Source organism: Microchirus variegatus (assembly GCF_963457635.1).
Source record: "Microchirus variegatus genome assembly, chromosome: 14".
Lineage (NCBI taxonomy): Eukaryota > Metazoa > Chordata > Actinopteri > Pleuronectiformes > Soleidae > Microchirus > Microchirus variegatus.
In genome coordinates, this window is record NC_139815.1 from 23662424 (window position 1) to 23684098 (window position 21675).

Below are 21675 nucleotides of genomic sequence, written 5' to 3' on the forward strand. Positions count from 1 at the left end.
TATTACTTTATATCCCGTAGCCAGGCCTCTCTGTTTCTGTGTAATCCAATTAGAGCTCTGAAAACATTCTCTCTGCTCACATTTACATGACAAAAAAAAAAAAAACCTGGCTGTGGTCACAGAGAATGTGGGTCACGGACGTTTTCTCTGCCACTAAGTGTGGTCTTTTAATGAAGCGGAGGGTCATGGTGATGACATAAATATGTGTATATATGAATATGGCACAATTAAAACTGGATGAGGACAAAAGTAGCTTGGATACCACTCCGTCTGTTTCACTCTAAATGGGACTATTGTTTACTAAATGGACACTCGCAATTCAAACTTAAAGGGATAGTTCGGAATTTTGAACGTAAGACCTCAGCCGGTGTGATGGAGACGTCTGGAGACGTTTTCAAAGAAATTTCATTCAGTTCTTCTAGTTGCCGAGTTCGCTGATGCTATGGCTAGCGCAAGTCAATGGTACAAGTTAGCATGGCATTAAAAACACTCATACCGACTCCACAGTGCACCCGAGGCAAATCGGTTGTAACGGCAGACTATCGATGTACATATCTGTGTTGATAGAATAATATTTGAAACAAAACTAACGTCGCATCGTATGAATTTTTGAGGGACTACTTTCTCAGCACTATACAGATTCCGCCGCTGCCGGAAGTATGACGCGCTGCTGCTGCTGCTGAGACATAAATCCTTCAAATTGCAAGGTTGGTTTTATTTCAAACATTCTATCAACACAGATACGTACATCGATAGTCTGCCGTTACAATCGATTTGCCTCGGGTGCACTGTGGAGTCTGTATGAGTGTTTTTAATGCCATGCTAACTTGTATCATTGACTTGCGCTAGCCATAGCATCAGCGAACATCGGCAACTAGAAGAACTGAATGAAATTTCTTGAAAACGTCTCCAGACGTCTCCATCACACCGGCTGAGTTGGAAAACAGGTCTTATGTCCAAAATTCCGAACTATCGCTTTAAACTAAACTACTCAGGAAACTGTTTAATTGACGTTATACATGGAGCAATGTGTCATTTACATTCAAAATGACCTCTTTTTTTACAACCAGGCTATGGCTAAAATATACCAGCATTACATTATTTGGGGCCAGAGCAGAACATTTTGTTGGCATTAATGATCATGTAAGATTTTAAAGGACAGTGACACCATTAAATATGTCTGAAGAAGCTCCTCCTGACCCTCACGTCTCTCTCGTACATGCACAGCAGGGATCTCTATCCCCCCCCCCCCCCCCCCCCTCGCTCATTTCTGGTAAAAATCTTGAATTTTTTAACTTGCACATAAATAATTAAAAGTATTCTCAAGTCAAAGCCGAGTGAATCACTGAAGGTGAATCTGTGGAATAACTCAACGAGTCATATCCAGTAATTCATCCACTCGTCAACCTATGAGATGCACTGATTTTCTTTGTAGGGCACTCACGAGAGGGGGTTTCTATGAGAGACGGACCCTGGTTCTCCTCGTCTGTGAGGGGGTTTCTCGAATTGTCCAGCTTCAAAAACATCCTGATTAGCCTGATATTAGACATAACGTGACAATATGACTTGTGATGAATGAACAAAAACTCATGTATATGGCGTTAATGTTGCTCTGCTTTCAACAGTGGGGTTGAAAAACACACATCAAAGACATTTTAAACCATTTCCTGCCATTCTAAACAAAAACAAACCCTATATCAACACACTGCTGAAATACTGGAAATAAAAATCCCAAAATGGGGCTGAAATTATTAATTTATTAACTAATTGTCAATCGATTATTCAACTTTGAATAATGGATTCGAGTCTTTTTTTCAGCTCCTTAAAATGTTTAGGGTTGTATAAATACATAAAAACCAAAAGGTCAACTGTTTGATGCCAGGCCTCAATGGTTTGTCCATAACTGGGCAAGAATGCTAGGGTGTGAATGACCAAAGTGTACTTTCAAAGTAATTCAAAGTTGAACACATTTTAGATTAATTGAAACATTAATTAAGCCATCCGGTAGATTAGCCGCCGGGCTCACATTTTATCCGTATTTGGAAGGTCAAGCATGTTTCAGAGAGAGATTTACAGCACTCCCGTGTTTTTTTCATCCTAAAAAGAAGGTAGTGTTCCTCATCAGACTGGACACCCGTGTGACTTTCCTCTGCAGTGTGATGATGAACAGTCGTTCTACAGTGTGTCCCAATAAATCAGGAAGCAGCAGCAGCAGCAGCAGCAGCAGCAGAGGAAAGCCTTACATCCACGACACCGAGAGACGGCGACGGGAACAGAGACATAAAGGCGCAGAGCGACACTGGAGGGGGAAACGCGGAGATATAGCTCGTAAAACGCACGCACACAAGACAACAAACACAATATTCCCTGATTGCGCTGAGCTATGTGAGCGATAATGTGCGGCAGATGGGCCACGATACTAATTAGAGCCTGGTTTCTTTCCACTGCGTCTACTGTATGTGTTGTTAGAAGCGTTGTCTGCTTTGTTGACGCTGGTGAAGGAGAGAGGACTGCGGAACTTTTGACTTTCTTTAAAAGTAGACATATTATCCTCTATTTCCCTGGTGTCCTGACGAACATGTCTGTGACATGCTTTGGTCAAAATACCTTAAAGGTACAATATGTAGTATTTATGGGTTTAAATTACCCAAGATCCACTTTTTTATACATATCATGTGCTCCTGCATTGTCCAGTCGCTGTATAATAGTTTTTGTTTCATTTTCGTAGTGTTTCAAAAAGTCATGTAAAATAACATGACGGCGGACCGCGGTTGCATAGCCACTGTTAGCAGCGAGTCGCCATGTTTCTACCGGAGCCTGTAAGGACAAACGCGAGAGAACAAAACAAGCGTCTCTTTACTTTTTGCGTCTCTTTTACTCTCTCTCCGCTTCGTCTGCTACGGCCGCGGTAGCTCGCCCTCTCCCTCACCTCACGAACCTCATCTGCTGACACGGAGAAAGACGACGAGGACGACATTTGACCAGCTGAGGATACCGTAGCGCTCAGGGAAGGGAGGGGGTGAGCAGAGGAGCAGGTCTTTGTAGTAAATTTCAGCCTCTCCTCTAGATGGCACTATAAACTACTTATTTCCCCTTTAAGGATGAAGCACCACAGCAGTTCAATCACTCTGCCAAAACAGCCCTGTTCAGAACGCTCTGTTCTGAGTGCCTGTCTCTTTAAATATGCAAATGAGACACAGGAAACTACGTCAGCGTCACTGAGGCTCCGGCAGCTAACAGCAGTTAGCATTTTGGAAAAGCCATCATTTGCCGACTCTAGCCGGCACATTGTCGTCATATATAAAATGTATCCACTGGACACGTAAAAATCCTCTGAGGCTGGAGGTTTGTGTAGAACTCTGTGCTGCACTGTGGAGCCAAGAATACAACACTTTGAGGACTTCTGCTCTTCAGGATACTATCGCCCTCGTCTGTACTCTCACGTTTTTTCGGGACCTTGAGACAACAATTGCAGGAATGTCTCATTGGGACGTAACAATGAGTGCAGAAGTCAACATTGCATGTTTTATCTCCTGTACTTAGACTGAGGCGGACCACAAAGTCATCTTTTTTCACACTTTGCCTACTCATAGGGAGTTCCCAAATATAAGTATTAAAATGATTAAAAAGTTGATGTTGCATAATATGTCTCCTTTAACATCTGACTGAAAGAGGCTTGGGAGTAAAAGTGTGGCTATAATAACGGACGCCAGCACAGACATATTTTAATTATCAGATAGCGATCTCACACGTGACGTCTGTCACCTACATCAAAAGTGTTGAACAAAGCAGACACACGGTCTTCCTGTGAAACATCTGCACTAAACATGCAGAAGAAGACAGATGGAGAGCTGCGAACAGAAGATATAATAATCAACAAAAACATCTGATTGACGAGCGTTAACGTGACTGAAGTGACGGGATTGCATCACTCGCCGGGATTCATATTTCGACGTGTGTTTCCGTCAGTTCTGTTACATATTTACTTACGTCTACAAGCGTACAAGTCAAAAATGACACGTTTTAACACCTCGTGGTGCATTTTTTTTTTAGAACTTTGAGATAATATAAATGGTGATAATTACCATTGTTCATGGTTGTGAAAGAGAATGACGTTAACATTTTAATCACACTTCGCAGAGGTTTTTTGTGTACTTTTACTTCAGTGTTTTTTGGAAGTACTGTACTAAATCTACTCCGTTACAGAGTAAAGAAAAAATGGCCTGAATTTAAAGTTAAACATATTAATGCATCAACATTTTTTTACAGTGAATTGGCGCTAATTTTGTGACCTTTGACCCATTTTGACTGATACATTATGTGTCCACACATTTTATGTCGTCAGCACTTTCATTTGTAAAGGTTTGCCTTGTATAAAAACAATCAATGTGAGATTTGTCCTTTTTGTACGACACGAGAAAGAACCCCAACCTTGATAAAAAAATGTCACTAAGTAATAGTGGTGGGCGGATCGATCCAAAAATATTGATATATCGATCCAACATTGGTATTGATATTGATCAATACCAAAATAATGGTATCGATACGTCAGTTCAGCTGCTGCAGAGGTGACCTGTCTGTCTGTTTCTGTGTAAGTGTCGCTACTTTGAGTGGTTTGCTGCTGTCACAGCCAGGCAGGCACACTCTGCTCCAGTGTTGTTTTCGTCAACGATGACGATGACGAAATCTTTTCGTTGACGCCACTTTTTTTCATGACGATAACGAGACAGATTCCAATACCGGAGATACCGATACTGACTGGTATTGGATCGTTACCAAAATTTGCTTATATTAATCTACTTTTTTTACTTTAACTTGAGTACATTTTTAGAGAAGTACCTTTACTTACTAACTAACTAAAATAGTTGTTCGTTGTCGGTACAAAGTCGCGCTGTGAAGGTCCTGTTCTCGGTCGAAACACATGCCTGACTGAGGGCTTTACTGTTCCAAACCGTACCGTACCGGACTGTACTGTGCCAAACATAACTCCGTGAAGTATCGAACTGAAGCAAACTGTACCACTTGGAGGAAACTGGACTTAAATCACCTCAAAATATTCATGATTTTTCACTGCATTGACAATGTCAATATGATACTTTACATTCAAAAGAGAAAATGTTAATCTTCAGCCAACTTTTAAGTTTAACTACTCACGTAATCATTCTTATCACCAGAGCTGGTGTTCAATATAAACAGCCATAACTCAGGAGAAGACGCAAACTATAGGCGCCAGGAATCTGGACCAGATACACGATCTCAAGGCTGACTGACTATACGTATATCAGACCTGGCACGTTTACGCCCGCTCACGGTAATCTGCGATGACGCCTCACTGTTCAGATGTCGGGCATCGTCTCCGGTCTCCTCTGATCTGAGCTTGTCTTCGATAAAATCTTTCAACTTAACTCATCACCGGCTCCAGAGGTTCCATCACAGGTCATCTCCGTAACACTGTTTTTGATTTCCCCATTTCACTTTATCCTCCATGTTACGGGTCGTGAGGGGGATCGCTGGTGCCAATCCCAGGGCGAAGGTTGGGGTCACACCGTGGTGGACAGGTTGCCAGTACCTTCGCAGAGAACACACAGACTAACAACCACTCTCACTCTCACACCTACAGTCAATTTAGAGCGTCTAAGTTGTCTAATCTCTCAGAATATCCTCCAGGAAACAGGAGAACGTGCAGAAAATCCACGCACACCATGCAGAAAGACGCTTGTTCTAACCAGGTCGTGAACCCTGGGTCTTCTTGTTGCAAAGACAAGAGTACTAGAAAAATATAATGTCAATTTTTTCCCTGAAGACCAGATTCAAAAGAGCGGCATCTTAGGAGAAATCACCTAATGCGCACACACACCCACACAGAGGCAAAGCCCTCCTGACACGCTTACCCACAACATAATTAACTGTGGTACATTAAATCTCTGCAGTGAGGTGAAACGGGGCAAATAAACAATAAACAGAAAATTCATGTCCTCAATTTCCTCCCCGAAAAAAAAACCCAGAGCCTGGTGCAGACAGGTCATCAGAGCAGGGGTGAGTCACGGCTGTTGGTGGGTTTTAAAAACCAATTCCTGGAAGTTGTTTTTTTTTTTTTAACATTAGCCACCGTGACCCTGGAGAAAGGCGAACCTCGACAGAGGGGGGGAAGAAAACTGCAGGATACGGATACACATAAAAAAAAAAAAAAAGAAAGGATAAAAAGATAGCGAGGGTCGAGTACAGCCAGCTGTGTCATTTAATGCACATTAAATATAACGTAATATGTTGAGTTAAAACAGAAGGCTGCTCTGCCAAGAGTCTTACGGTCACGTCTGCTGTCAGTGAGGAGCAGAGAGTGATGACGGTGTGTGTGCGTGCGTGCGTGTGTGTGTGCGTGCGTGTGTGCGTGTGTGTGTAGTTAACACCAACCAAAACCACAGCGTCAGCACTCAGAAGCATCGGCAGGTTCTGCTCACAGCAATAAACAGAGCTGACGTCACAGGAGAAACCATTTGATTGTGATTCTCTCTAGAGCTGAAACGACGGCTCGATTGTTAATCGATGACTAAATGAATCGTGGACTATTTTGATAATCGATTAATCAGTCTGATTGTTTTAGCTTCTTAAATGTGAATGTTTTCTTCGTTAGGTACAATATGTAGTATTTATGGGTTTATATGACCCAAAATCCACTTTTTTTATACATATTATGTGCTCCTGCATTGTCTAGTCGCTGTATAATAGTTTTTGTTTCATTTTCGTAGTGTTTCAAAAAGTCATGTAAAATAACATGGTCACGGGCCGCGGTTGCATAGCCACTGTTAGCAGCGAGACGCCATGTTTCTACCGGAGCCTGTAAGGACAAACGCGATAGAACAAATCACGCGTCTCTTTACTTGTAGCTGAAGTCCCGCCTCCTCTCTCTCCGCTTCGTCTGCTACGGCCGCGGTAGCTCCGCCCTCTCCCTCACCTCACGAACCTCATCTGCTGACACGGAGAAAGACGACGAGGACGACATTTGACCGGCTGCGGACACCGTAGCGATCAGGGAAGGGAGGGGGTGAGCAGAGCAGCAGGTCTTTGTTGTAAATTTCAGCCTCTCCTCTGGATGGCACTATAAACTACTTATTTCACCTTTAATCGATTACGAAAATAATCATTAGGTGCAGCTCTACTTCGCTCTCTCTCTCTCTATCCTGGAGATGATCTCGTGATCTCTCGACATAATCTCACAGGTCACGTTAATAAGGAAACAAAGGAGACATCCTGTGAGCTCATTACAGATCAGTGTAATGTCAAAGCTGAAGGTGCTCAGGTGCTCAGGACGCTGAAGGATTTAAAGGGGAAATGTTATTGTTGAGCAAAAACAGATCATTCCATATTTACGTTTGATGTTGTACTGGTTCCACACATGAAGCCATGGGGCCAGATATCTCCAACACAGACACAACAGTGTCCAGAGCTTTGAAATCAATGTCTACAGAATTTTGACATGAATTACCAATTTTATTATGTTGCCATATTTTTTGGTGTTTTTTGGTTTTAAAGAAATGTCACCAAAGACATATTTACAGCACAGCTACTCCTGGGTTAAAGCTGAAGAAACCAGTTAAATGAGGTTTTAAACCTCTTTAATAGAGAAAGATTTCACAAACGTGAGGTAAAAAACACTCAAAGCAACTATATGATTTACATCAAAGTGTGTTCATTTAGTAACTGAGTAATCGATTAGTAACTGTTTCGGCCCTAGTGTGTTTGTTTGTGGCTGAATGAGGTTTTGATCTGTAACGAGCGTTTCTGAAGATGAGAAACACCAGGATTCAGACGTATGACGTAATGTTCACTGTGTACAGGACTCACTGGACTCATTCTAAGGTACAATGACGATTACAGTGGCAGTAAAAACTGAGTCAATGGTCAGTAAACAGTCAGTAAATGTAACGGACTGTAACTTTAAAATTCTTTAAAAATATTCAGGATGAAGCCCAATTTATACTCCTGCGTAAAGTGCTCTGCGTTACGCAGAGTCCTCTGCGTCGACGCAGAACCTGTCGAAGAGCCTCTGCGTCGTCTCCGGCTGCACGGAATATTTTTTAAGTGTCCGTCACTCCGTCAAGGGACAACGGAGACGGCAAGAGCTGCGATTGGTCCTCAGGACAGGCCGAGCTAAGCTGCTCTGTGCCGGCTCACAGTGAGCAGCGAGCGTCCACAGAGGGCGGAGCTGAACACCGCCGACTTCGTCGGTGCCGAACTATAAATACGTCATATCTTAACACACACAGCACATGTTTAGACTCTAAATGGCCAATTTCTCGCCTCAAATTATCTTAAAACTGCGTTCCGGGACACAGAAAAGTGACAAACGGCCGCTGTTTCAACAACAACAGTCTTTCTCTCTCGGACGCCATTGCTCACTGTAGCCAAAAGCACAACAACCTTGCGCAGCGACCCCTACTGATCGGGCGGGAAATTGCAGCTGCCTATCCGTCACCACGACGCAGAAGTATAAAGGCTCGAGTGGTCTACGTGGTGACGCAGACGGATAACGCATTACGCAGTCGGAGAAGCATAATGTGGCCTTAAACGTAGATAAAGTGAGGTCTGTGGTAAACTGAGCAGGGTTGCGCTCTTCGAGTACTTTCTCTAGTTCCCTTATTTTTACAGTTTTGTTTTGGAATTGACATTTCTCTTTAACGAGGGGGATGTGATGTTGGCGACATGGAGAGAATGCATGCACAGTTCATTTATTTTTTATGATGATCTGATAAATGCTCGGTCCACTGCAGTTTTTGAAAGTAGACAGATTGTTTTTATTGTTTTTGCTAACGTCCTTGTTAATACTGTTTAACTCGGCTGTAGTCTCACCTCTGCTGGGTCTCCTCCTCCTCTTCCTCCTCCTCCTCCTCACAGTCAGCACGTTCATGCTTAAACACACGAGTCGAGCAGCACCTGTGCTTTAACACAGGACACATTCTTAACGACGACAGTTTAATCACTATATACCTTGAATATTTCCTGATGGTCTTATAAAAGCTCTGTCCACTGCCGTTTTTTTTAAACTAGACCTTTATAATATATCGTTTACATCATTTTGCTTTGATTGACTTATTTTTTACACTACTACTACACTTTTCTTTTCTAAATATCTGTTCTATCTGTATTTAATGCGATTTTCCGTTTCACTTATTCCCTTCTTTTTATCAGTTTTTCACCGATTCAATCCTTTAACCTTTCAATATCATTCACGCTCATTTGTTTTTACATCATGTAGTGACTTAAAAGAACCACGACAGCCATTCCCATGCAGTAAACCGATTCCTCTTACAGTTGCTGACCCTTGAACGAATAACAAATGCATTAGCGTGTGTTTACCGGTGCGGCTCATCCACAGAGTATATGTCCTGTATTAAAGCACAGGTGCTGCTGCTGCTGCTGCTGCTGCTGCTGCTGCTCGTTTGTTTAGGATGTGCTGACAGGAGGAAGAGGAGGAGACTCTGCTCTACAGCAGCAGTGCATCAGCAGAGATGAGACCATACAGCCACTACACCGGCGTGTGTTGACTGGATGGAGGTTCTGATGATGGAGAAGCTGCTGTTAGGTGTAAAAAAATAATTCAGGTGTTCCCACTGACATGAGCGTGGGTTCATGGGAGAACGGTCTAGGCTGGACCAAACCTCCTGACCCATCTGCAGGGACGGACAGAGCGTCCTACAGTGAGCTACAGTATATGTGTGTCATTTATGCTGACCCAGATGCTCAGGAACGCCGACTGCCCCGCGGTTCCACTGCATTCCCAGAATAAACTCCACCCCCCCCCCCCCCCACATGTGCACTGCAGCTCATTACACACACAATAATAACGTTGTCGAATAATAATCATAATAATGATAATAATGATGATGTCATGGAAATGCAAACCTCGAGGAAAGAAATGCAATTACAGGAAAGAGAAATGAGACTAAAGTCCGTGTGGTCAGTTGTAATTTTCGACATCATCTCCAACAGCAAGTGGAGATGATGATAATGAGAGAGCATCTGCATGAGGAGAGACAACAGAGAGAGGGCTGGCTTCAGGCTCAGGTGCAAACACTGTAGTAGGTGGATGTGAGTGTGTGAGTGTGTGTGTGTGAGAGAGAGAGAGAGAGACAGTTACATCACACACAAGCAAACCCTGAACAGTCCAGCCTTTAACACCACCATCAACAAATCATGTCAGTGCAGGTCAGTGTGGGAATTAATCCCAGAGTAAAGGCTGCGCAAATTTCCAATGCAGCCACCCTCTTGAATTTAACAACCACAGGAAGAACACACACACACACACACACACACACAGGCTTATCAACCACACTATTTGGTCTATTACTGTGATGATCCAAAAGGTCCTAAAAGAAAATGATGTCATATGAGCAGAATGAGAGTGAGCGTGCACATGTGTGCAAAACTACAGTGATCACGTGAGGAGAAAGACAAACACCAAGTGTAATCTTATATTATATTATCAGTGTCAGTGTGGGACATAAATCACACACAGGTCTGTGTGTGGGTTTTTTTTTTTTTTTGGTGTCACTGCCTAATCTTTCCACCCTTTTGTGACTCAGTGCAACAAAAACAGCAGCAATAAAATGCCTCTTTTTTTTTTCTAACTCTTCACAATAAAGGTTTGAAAAAAGAGAGTTTTATGAGTGTGTTTTTGCAGCACACACACACACACACACACACACACACACACGACGTTCTTACCCTCAGCTGCGGCCACCGCGCACCGGACAAGCAGCGACAGCATCCCCACAGTGAGGAGACAGTGTCTGAGCTCCACGGCGGCTCCTGCCCGACACCTGCTCCTCAAGCACCTCCACTCTCCTGCGGCAGCAGCAGCAGCAGCAGCGGCAGCAGCGGCAGCATCCTCCGTGCAGCCGCCGCAGCAGCCGCAGCCGCCGCAGCAGCCGCCGGGCTCCGCAGCTCTGTGGCGACCCGCGCATCCACTCCTCAAACCGGGAGCCATGTCCAGCGGATAAGTTGCTGAAGTTTCGGTCGTAAATAATACATCGGATCAATCCTCGTGCGTGAACGGGGGGGGACGGCGGGAGGTGCGCGCGTGTGTGTGTGTGTGTGTGTGCGGGGGGAGGAGGAGAGAGGGGTTTTTTTGGGAAACACAGCAGGTCCCGCGGTCTCAGTCGTGTGTCCAGAGCTGGAGTGGAGAGAGGGGAAGAGCGTGGGAGGAGGAGAGGAGGAGAGGAGGAGGAGGAGGGTTAGGGAGGAGGAGGAGGAGGAGGAGGAGGAGGAGAGCGCTCCTCGGTGCGGCGTTGAAGGGGGAATTAAGAAATGCGCCCTATCGCTCCGCTGGGCTCGAACCACCCATCATCACCAATGCGTGGCGCGCACACACACACACACACACACACACTGTGCCACAGGTTTGACATTCAACACACACACACACACACACACACACACACACATTCATTCATTCAGAGATGTCTCTGTCTCTGTCCAGGTGGAGGACAGACACGTGATGTCCTCAGGTGACGCTGAGTGACTGATTTAACGCTGCTGCTGCTGCTGCTGCTGCTGCTGCTGCTGCTGCTGCTGCTGCTGCTGCTGCTGCTGCTGCTGCTGCTGCTGCTGCTGAAACCTTCTCCTCCCCTCGCGGTCAAAGTGGGTGAATCAGCCCTCTGCTATTAAAACTGTCAACGCACGACAGACAGAGTGGCGCCCCCTGCTGGAGGAGGAGAGCACACGACGACAGATGAAGCAGGTGCAGTTGCACTCTCAGGCCCACTTCGTGTGGTACCTACACATTCAAGAACACGCACACAAACACACACACACTTGTTTGTATATCTTAGTGAGGACACAGAAATAATGCCAAAAAAGTGCCAAACACTAACCCTTAACTCCTTTAAGGGTTCTGCAACCTCTAGTATAAGAAGAGCCACGTTTTGAAAATGGAACGTTTTGATTAAATCTGGAGCCCAGAAACCTATTTGACCCATAAAGCTTCATATATATATATATCATACATTTGCATTTGTGAAATGCAGCCGCTCCCCCCATGGGGTCGCCACAGCGTATCACCCACACATTTGTTTAGCAGAGATTTTTACGCCGGCTGCCCTTCCTGACGCAACCGGCTCATATATCCAGGAAATGGAAAGGCAAGCAGCAGAACCCTCACCTTCCACACCAAGGTCTGTAGACTATGCCCCTGAGCTATCCTAGCTGCATTTGTGAAATGTTGACATTTCATAGTTGTTGTGGAAAACTGATAAAACAATTGTATTTAGCTCTAGAGCTGCAGGTTGCAGACCCCTCCCTCTATTACTCCACCTCTCTGAGTGAGAATGAGAAGAGGATGAACCTGAGGTGGAGATGAGAGGATGGTGAAGAACTGTGATGAAGAACTTTGAACTGTGGATGGCAGCATTACACTTCTGCTGGAAATGATTATTTAATTCATTATTATTCAAACCAAACATCCTGGTCATTTTGTTCATAATATATTGTATATAATAATTCTATATTGTTTATAAATCTGATTGAGGACACCAGAGAACCCGGAGAAGAAAACCCACACTCACACGGAGGATCATAGTGAACCAGCAGGTCAGAAATTGAATTTGGGCCTAAACAATTCTTTATAGACTAACGGCAATATTTCAAAATCAATTCTTTGACACACGGGGAGGGGACACAGCGTCACTGAGTGGGCTAATTTAACCAGATGACACATTTTACCTGCCAACAGTGGTGAGTTTTCACCCATGCTATCCTGTTCTCAGTGCATGGCCATATATGGGCAGAAGAGGTGAGGCAAAAACAACACAATGTTCAAGCATGCAAGACATATTCAGCATATATAGGGATATAAAATGATTCACCAATATAATACAATATAATACACTTGTATGTATTGTATGTTGTATGTATGTATTTCTACTGACATGGAGGTCAGTGGATTTTACCTGTACTGCAGAGATGATCTGTGATCCTGGGTCGTTTGGAGTCCAGCACAGTTTTAACCCATTTGAAACATGGAGGCAGATTATTTTTGACTACAGTTACACAGATATGCTGGCCTTACTTACTCATAATGTGGATCAAAACGGATTAAAACGGATCAAAATGGAACATGTTTGTGCAGCATTTTTACCTCTTCTAACAATACTGTCTATTCTGAAGGTTAAAAGGTGTACCAACCACTACTTACATATTATATCCAATTGTGTGAATAGAACTGTGATCGCAGTACCTCTCCATCACCACATGGTGTCACCCCAGACCCAGAAAAATCACCAGGTGAAAAACAGTACAAATATATTAAAACAGAAGGAAAGAAAAACCACACGTGTGTGAAAGGTGAATTATGAAAAGAGACCAAGTCAGAGAGAGTTGCATCAATAGACTTTTTTTTTTTTTAATTCAAAGTGAATCTTAACAATAATACACCATAAAGTCTTATTTTGACACTCACCAAAAGAGTCACCTGGAAAACCCGCTTAATGTGACAAAGTAGAGAAGGCTTGGTCACACCTAAATCACTGAGAACTAGAGAGGAAACACTATCGCAAACTGTAAAGAGACATCACATCCATAGAGTTAGTTTTCCCAGTCCTCATACTGTAAATATTGCACAGTGCAATTGCTACATGGCAAACTAGTGTAGCACAAAATAAAAAAGAAACAAAACAAAACCAAAAGCCACAAAATCTACAGGTATTAAACAGTAACAGTTCAGATTTCATGATCAAGTCTACTTGATGAGCAATCGATACGGACGATTCCATAACTTGCAGCGTGAATTAACTCTTGAAATTGATAACGATGACCAGAGAAGTGAAAGCAAGCGATCGAGCAAAAACAAAACCTCCTCTAATCGAAAACAAAGAGCGACACAGTAGCACGTGTAGAATAATACAGACCCTGAATTAACATCTCTAAAAGGATAATACCGCAGCAGAGGATTTTTTTTCTTCTTCTTCTCTTTTCTCTAACAAAAATCATAACGTTAATCGTAATCATTTGACAAATGACTGCTATAAATGTTACCGGAATCCTCGGAAAACTTAAATTTAAAAACAGTTTAAAGATATCTCTTCTCTTGCATCCATTCTTTTTGTTTTGTTTTTTTTCTCTAAACAAGCACTGGAGAGTTTATGCAGGCGCATTGCTGGTGAATACCTTTGGAGGAATCAAAAACACAGATTACATTTCACATGCTTATTACTGGGGGGAACTAGTTCAAGCACTAATCTGCCCAAGTTCATGCCCTTGTCATCATAAGCTTCCTTTTCCCAAATTGATACTCGAGTATGATCGGTAAAAGCATACAGGTGAGAACAAAGCCATCAAATGAAAATAATGTCAATAATTTAATCAATGTCAGTGTTTAAATGGGGTGGGTTTTTTTTTTTTGTTGCACTCGTGACTGACGGGAGTGTGTGGAGAAACCACCATAATCCCCTGGACAGAGCATGCAAAACAGATCCAACACCCAGACTGCTATAAAACATGGCTCCTCCGTTTGTTAAAAACTCCGGTTACTCGTGCTCCAACTCTCAACGGCACAAAACGAGGCTCCGAGCCTGTACGCCGAACAAAAGTGAACGTGAACATGCGTAGTTGAACGTGAAAAGCATGGAGATCATCTAAGAACACTTGGTGGCGCAATGACCGCACAATGTAAAGTATTGCATCTGTTCAGCCAGACTGACTATCCAAAGATCAGCAAGTGTCATATCATTCAAAGAGTTTGTATGTGTGTGTGTGTTCTGCTAGCGGTGACACAAGAACCAGCATGTCCTCCATCGTGTCTACAAGCCCGTTCCTATTCTATATCTGTGTGTGTGTGTGTGTGTGTGTGTGTGTGTGTGTGTGTGTGTCGTTAAATTCTTAGTTCAGTGGGTGTTTCTGGGGCCGAACGATTAATCGATAATGATATCGCAATACAGCCTCCAAATCGCAGGAGGCGCGGTATTTGTTAAAGCCAAAAAGTTTTGTCAAAATATCATTTTAGATTCATTGTTGTCCTGATCTATACACGTCTTACTCTACCGACTGAAGACCTGCACAAATATCAGACAGTAATCCTTTTAAATGTGTGTTTTTCGAATGAAAATGAGTAAAAATCCCCCATTTCCTCAGATATCGCAATTAGATATTCATTCAAAATCGTTCAGCCTTATTTCTAGGACAGGACTCTAATTGGCCTCTATGCCTATATCTTCCTCCAATTAAACGGTGAGGAATATCACACCGTCTCCAATTCTGACTTTCTGAAATCTCAAGGCACGTACAAAACACAGTGCTGCTCACACTGTCTCCACTTCGGTAAGAAACGCGGCCAAAAAACTTTTGCATCCCGACAAACATTTTTTGATACGAGACACTCATAAAGGGGAGAGCGATCGGATACACAAGGCAGTTTAAGAGTGAGAAACTGTGGAAACTCAAATTGTAGCCGGATATAACATTGAAGAAAAAAGTATCTGTTAAAAGCAATTCAACAGAAATATTTGGGCTTAATTTATATTTGGACACACAGTTTAGTAACGAGCCAAAAACCCTTTGACAAGCCCAACTTCCTGTACGAGGTGCTTAGTGGCGAGTGCGCTAATGTGCGATTGGTGGAAAACGTTACAGAACAACGTTTTTCAATGAATACAATTCTTTTTTTCTTTTTTTTTCTCTTCAGGCATCTCACAGTGCTCCTAACAACACACTAAAGAGTACGTAATGGTGGCGCATTGTATAACATACAAGGGAAAAAAAAGTTAAATCAAACCTGCAAGCTACAGCTTTAGATGTATACAAAACATCGATATGAAAACATACATACATACAAAAAAAAAATTAAGTTACATCGATACATCATTTTATATGCAGTGATGAGCCCAAAAGGTTAATAAGGATAAAATACTGATGCAGAAACAGAACACACACACACGCGCGCGCGCACACACACCCCGAGAAACAACAAATGCAACTAAAGTTCATCATCAGCAATACAGTAGTTACAATGACACTCCAAAAATGTTTTTTAAAAACGCAAAAACACAAACAAATCAAAAACCACTTCTATTTCAGATAATTAGGGACCTACACAAAGATCGCAACACCAAGTCGAAACTCAAGAGAAATCACCTAATTTCACAGCTATTGAAGTGGCAATCATCATATAGCAGCTTATCTATGATACATTCAAGAAAGAAATGGTACGACTTTTTTATTAATTGCCCGACAAACTAGACAAAAAAAACCTCAGCCTTTTTTTTTTTTTTTTTTGTTTTCTTAAATACAAATACATTTTTTGTTGCTTTGTTTTAATTTATATAACCCCATTTCTATATAACTACAGTATAACTGAGGTCTATGCAAACAGAATATAGCTACCCTTGCTCAGGAAATGAATTACAGTCTTTGGTGCTGCACAAGCAACTTCATTTGAAAAAAAAAATCAAAACACGCACACAAAAAACTAAAACACACACACGGAACTATAGTCAAATGAACACAAAATGCACACACAGAATACATATACGTATATATACGCGTGTAGATATACGTATATGTATCCTCCCTGACGGAATGTATAAAATAAGCAGTCGACACCGATAAGTCTTAAGCCTTTAACAAATGGGATAATGTAAAGGGAAAAAGTTAACTTTGTCACACATGCATAAATGAGAGAATTGCACACAATTAACTCACACCTTATCAAGCATCTGTACTAAATAGTCTACCTCTATAATATATGTCCATATATGTGTGTGTATATCAAATACTGCATGGTTTGCTCAGGCTTAGAAAAAAATTCCATACCATAATTTTTGCTTTTTTTTCTCCCTCCCCATCCCCCTCTCCTCTCAGTCTTTACCTAATCAAAGCCATGCCCACCACACTTCTAAAAACACCTATGTGAAAACACTCAAAAGAAATTATGAAATTACAAAGACGAAAGAAAAATAAAATCATAATAATAATAATAATAATAATAATAATTAATGACTATTTAGATTGTATTGCAGTTTCGTCAAACAGTACAAATACTGTTAGTAGTAGTAAGAGTTTCACTAAATAGAAAGTGATTATCAAATATTAAGCAATACTCAGTACTTGCACTTTGTACACTAGTTCATTCGGAGAGAGGGAGGAGAAGGTTGTGGTGGGGGGGTGGGGGGGGGGGGATAAAAGGAAACAACTTTTTCTTTTTGTAAAATGACACGGCAAGCATTCGCGACAGCAAAAGCATGCTGTTCTCCTTTAGAGAACAGAGGAGTTTACTCACTACACACTGAAATATAAGCACACCGACTCCAAAAAGGTAAGCACCGCTATCCGCGATGCATCACATCCATGCAGGCTATGCATGGACATATACACGTGTGCATATATATACTCACACATAGAATGCATCGACTGATTGGAATTTCAAGTGCTGCAGTCCAGTACATTAATAGTCATGTATATAGTCATATATAAGTAGTAACATTAACAACCTCAAATATGTAAGGCACTATGGCTGGGGACAGTTATACAATGCAGCGAGTCTTGTGACACAAACAATAAGAGCAACGTCGATGCATCTTTCTTTATCGTTTTACTTTTTTCTTTTTCTTTTTTTTTTCTTTGCTCATGCAAGACCACATGCAGCGTGAGGAACGACCCTATTTAAATTGGTTAACTGACTTGACATTTGCTAAAACACACCGAAAAAGGACACCGAAAAAGGTACAAATACTTCAAACGCAGTACAACATACACGGTGGACATGTGCATCTGTCGAATCTAGAGCTAGAGACTGGGATGGCTTTACAAATATGGATGTGTCTTGCACATGTAAGAAGGCAATATAGAAAAATAGCTGGGTTACGGGGTGCAAAGTCTAACTATTCAACACCACCCCAATTATTTACCTGTTTTGAGGAGTATTTGTAGAAGATCCAATGCAAAGATATATCAAATGTGCAAAACACATTAAGTGTGAGTTTAACTACCCATTCATTCTTTCATTCAATCACTCATACTCATTATTTCCTTCTTTTTCCTTTTTCTTTTCTGTTTTTTTCTTTTTTTGCCCAAATCATCTCCACTATTTGAACTCTTATTTTTAAAGCTTGAAGTTCAATTACACCCAAGTCTACATGATTCAAAAAATAGCTTGCTTTTTTTTTTCTCTGTGGTTGTGCCATGGTTTTGGAAATGTAAAACCATGCGGTTTGTGGTTTGAGATAGGACTCACCCCTGCTAACTTAGCCCTCGGGTGATATGAAGGGAACCTGGGCATACGCGCTCAGATGTAAGGGTACTGGTTTATTTTGGTGGGGCTGAGAGGGAAACTGGCGTAGGCAGGCGAGGCGATGTAGGAGTGCGGGGGAAAGAGGGGCTTGAATTGGCCCTGGGGGTGCAAGGTGGGGGAGGATAGCAGCCGAGGGTTGATGCCCACTGTAACCTGATGCACGATGCCTGCCGGGTGGGAGATGCCGTAGGTGGGCTGAAGGACGGGACGAGAGGCTCCCGGTGAAGCCAGGAGGTGGGCCATGGGTGCAGCCGTGACCAGAGGACCAGACGGGGGATAGGACAGTAAGGTGGGCTGGGAGTGCGGGTGGCCCCCAAGGTGAGGATGGGGGCCCGTAGTGTGGCTTGGGCTGCTGTGGGACAGGGTGAATGTGTGCCCATGCATGGTGGGAGGGATGTAGGCCTGTGGCCTCCGGTGGGCAAAGTTGCCATTCCATTCCTGATGGCAGGAACTGAAATGCTGCACCTGAAAGAGAGGAAAACGACTTCTGGCTCATCACACTCAACAATCACCACATTTGCGGTCCCTTATAGTATATGTATGTATGTATATATACACACACTACCATTCAAAAGTGTGGGGTCACTTAGAAATGTCCTTATTTTTGAAGGAAAAGCACTTTTTTCCAATGAATATAACATTAAATGAATCAGAAATACACTCTATACATTGTTAATGTGGTAAACGACTATTCTAGCTGCAAACGTCTGGTTTTTAATGGAATATGTACATAGGTGTATAGAGGCCCATTTCCAGCAACCATCTCTCCAGTGTTCTAATGGTACATTGTGTTTGCTAATCGCATTGGAAGGCTATTGGATGATTTGAAAACCCTTGAAAACTCTTGTGCAATGATTAGCACAGCTGAAAACGGTTTTGCTTATTTCTAATCTTGTCAATGTCGTGACTATATTTTTTATTCATTTTGCAAATCTTTCGATGAATAAAAGTGTGACATTTAATGGAAAACACAAAAAAATTGTATAGGTGACCACAAACTTTTGAACGGTATTGTATCTTAATTTCTTCTTTCATCGTTAAACATGGCTACAAATTTTTTGTGCGTTTCTGCTAAATTTGTTAGCAACAAATACGAGTAATCATGTTCAATGTAGAGCATTTGTGCTGCTGCTGCTGTGCTGCACAAATGCACAAAATAGCTCTTTGGACTCTTGAAACTTCAGAATACAATGACTTTAATAATAACGCATTTTATTTGCAGGCGCCTTTACTTGATAACGGGCTTCATTCATCCATACCTTCTTCAGTATTTCCTACATGTTTGGTATTCTTAAGACAATTCCTAAGAAGAAATCTACAAGTGTCAACCCCTGGTTCAACTATTTAACCTTGAGAGATTGGTATAATACTTTACTTTTACTGTACTGTATATTCTGCTGTGGAGACACAGTATGTTCACAACTCTCTGTTTCCAATAAACAGCAACAAAATGCAGGAAGTGGCGTTTGTGTTAACATGCATTTGTGTATTTGTTTACTAGTTCTGTGTGTGACACGAGAGAGACTTCATGTGCTCACCTGCCCAAAACCTAAAGGCTGATGTTGCTGGGGCTGGAATGCAGGGTTGATCTTCTGCGGTCGGTTGAGGAGGGGGGTGGAGTGGTGATGATGTCGCCCAGGAATGCCTCGCCCTCTGGACTGGCATGAAGATTCGAAGACTGAGGAAGGAGGTCATGTGATGAGAGACACGCAGATGATTCGGTGTCCGATTTATCAACCACTTTATAAATAGCAGGTGGAAAAAAAAAAGAGGCAACACAGATCTGATCCAACTACACTCGCAGAAATGGTAACATTTGTGGCAGGAGGATTTGTCAGTGATTTAAACTGCATTTGATCAACCCCACAACTTTGAACATAGCGGCAACCACATTTTGAATACGATCTAAAAGATTATAAATAGAAATGTTTGGAAGACATGGAGGGAGGGTGGTTTATAGTGGGGTCAGTCCACCTCCTATAAATACAGCCAGGAGCCCAAGAATAGCAAGATGTGTCCTTTTATGTGAGGCTTTGGATGCAATAATTTGGGGGTTGGGGAGGGAGATGCCTTTAGCATGAAAGGTTATATGAATCTGTATGATCTGAGGGTTTGTAGTTAAACCCCTTCACTTTAAAAGACCTATAAACAGGTCGGTTTTAAGTGACACTGTTGCTGAGAAAGACAGTGGTTTCCCACTGACCACAGTGTAAAGCCCAAGGACAGCATGCGTAACTCCCATTTCAAAGGTGATCTATGTAAGAAATGTATCACACTAAGATATAAAATGCCCATGATATGTCATTAGAGATTACTCTCCGATGACATGACCACCAACTCTGTTTTTGTTTCGGTTTCACTCGTACAGCTCATAGCAGTTCAACACACTGGATGCCAGCAGAGTGAGCAGCTAGCAGCAAAGCGTTAATATTTACGTAATTTGTCAAATCTGACGATTTACTTGAACCACTTTCATGCAATGTTTTGAATTCAGAGTGCAGTAAGAACTTTAAAAAGCGACATGTTTTACATAAATCACCTTGCGTCAACCAGATGATTGACATCCTCGCTTGGAATTTGTTTTATTCAGGACATGAAATGTCTCGAGGGTCAGTTACGTATGTGTGAGGTAGCTTTATGAAGTGCACATTCACACAGATGCAGATGCTCTCAAGAGTCTGGAGCCAGAGTTAAAAAAAAAAAGTGTTGACAGCAAACAAAATATCCACTCCAAAGATCAGAGCAGATATGTTGGGGCAGGTCACCCATAATCACCTGTGAGAACCTCTGTGGCCTACTAATACAGTGTAATCCCAGACCATGTGACCTGTGGAGCATACAGCAGCAGCAGTGACTGGATTTTTGCGTTAGCATGACCCACCCATGCACTTCTGAGAGGACAATACCACCAGTGTGTACAACTGAGAAACAGGATTTGAGTGAACCTTGGTCTCGTAAGTTGCTGAACACTATCATCGTATCACAAAGATCAAATTATAATCTCTATTCAAGACTTGCAATACATGTATTTGTGTACCATATGCTCAGTTTTACCTGCGTTGACAGGCATTTCAATGACGGCGACATTGTTGATGTTGTTGTGCACCCTCATCGGTGGCACCACAACGGTGCGGACCGTCGGCTTGCCAGGCTCAGTCTCCGGGGCAACGCATGCAACACGGGGCTCACAATTCTGGTTGTTGTCAGCAATGTAGCGTCGCTCTGAGAAGGGACTGTTGCTATGGCCAGAGGCGTTTGAGGCAGGCGAGCTGTCCACTGTGTCACAACCGCTCTCCTGTTCATCGTCTGACATGCTGCAAGAGGGCAAAACCAGTGAGTGGGGAAGTCACAGATGTCTACTTTGAATTGTGCTGGAGCAACTAATGTGGAAACTTTTA

The 21675-nt window shown here is 42.5% G+C and overlaps 2 protein-coding genes across 3 annotated transcripts in view; both read right to left on the minus strand.

Moving 5' to 3' along the window:
* The window catches only part of kiaa1549lb (KIAA1549-like b), a gene marked incomplete at both ends in the record, with an annotated part of 80598 nt that extends 69614 nt beyond the window's left edge, over positions 1-10984 (minus strand). The window contains one exon of the mRNA XM_083900615.1: positions 10723-10984. Coding sequence (XP_083756741.1) covers positions 10723-10984 — 262 coding nt within the window. The remainder of the gene's footprint in view (positions 1-10722) is intronic.
* A 2396-nt stretch (positions 10985-13380) lies between these two features.
* hipk3b (homeodomain interacting protein kinase 3b) overlaps positions 13381-21675 on the minus strand; it is a 40985-nt gene continuing 32690 nt past the window's right edge. The window contains exons 14-17 of one of the 2 annotated variants that reach the window (XM_083900787.1): positions 21332-21591; positions 21053-21104; positions 19816-19955; positions 13381-18742 (exon numbers count right to left, since the gene is read on the minus strand). In XM_083900787.1, coding sequence (XP_083756913.1) covers positions 18231-18742; positions 19816-19955; positions 21053-21104; positions 21332-21591 — 964 coding nt within the window. In that variant the 3' untranslated portion in view covers positions 13381-18230. The remainder of the gene's footprint in view (positions 18743-19815; positions 19956-21052; positions 21105-21331; positions 21592-21675) is intronic. The other variant, XM_083900788.1, reaches the window with a different exon arrangement.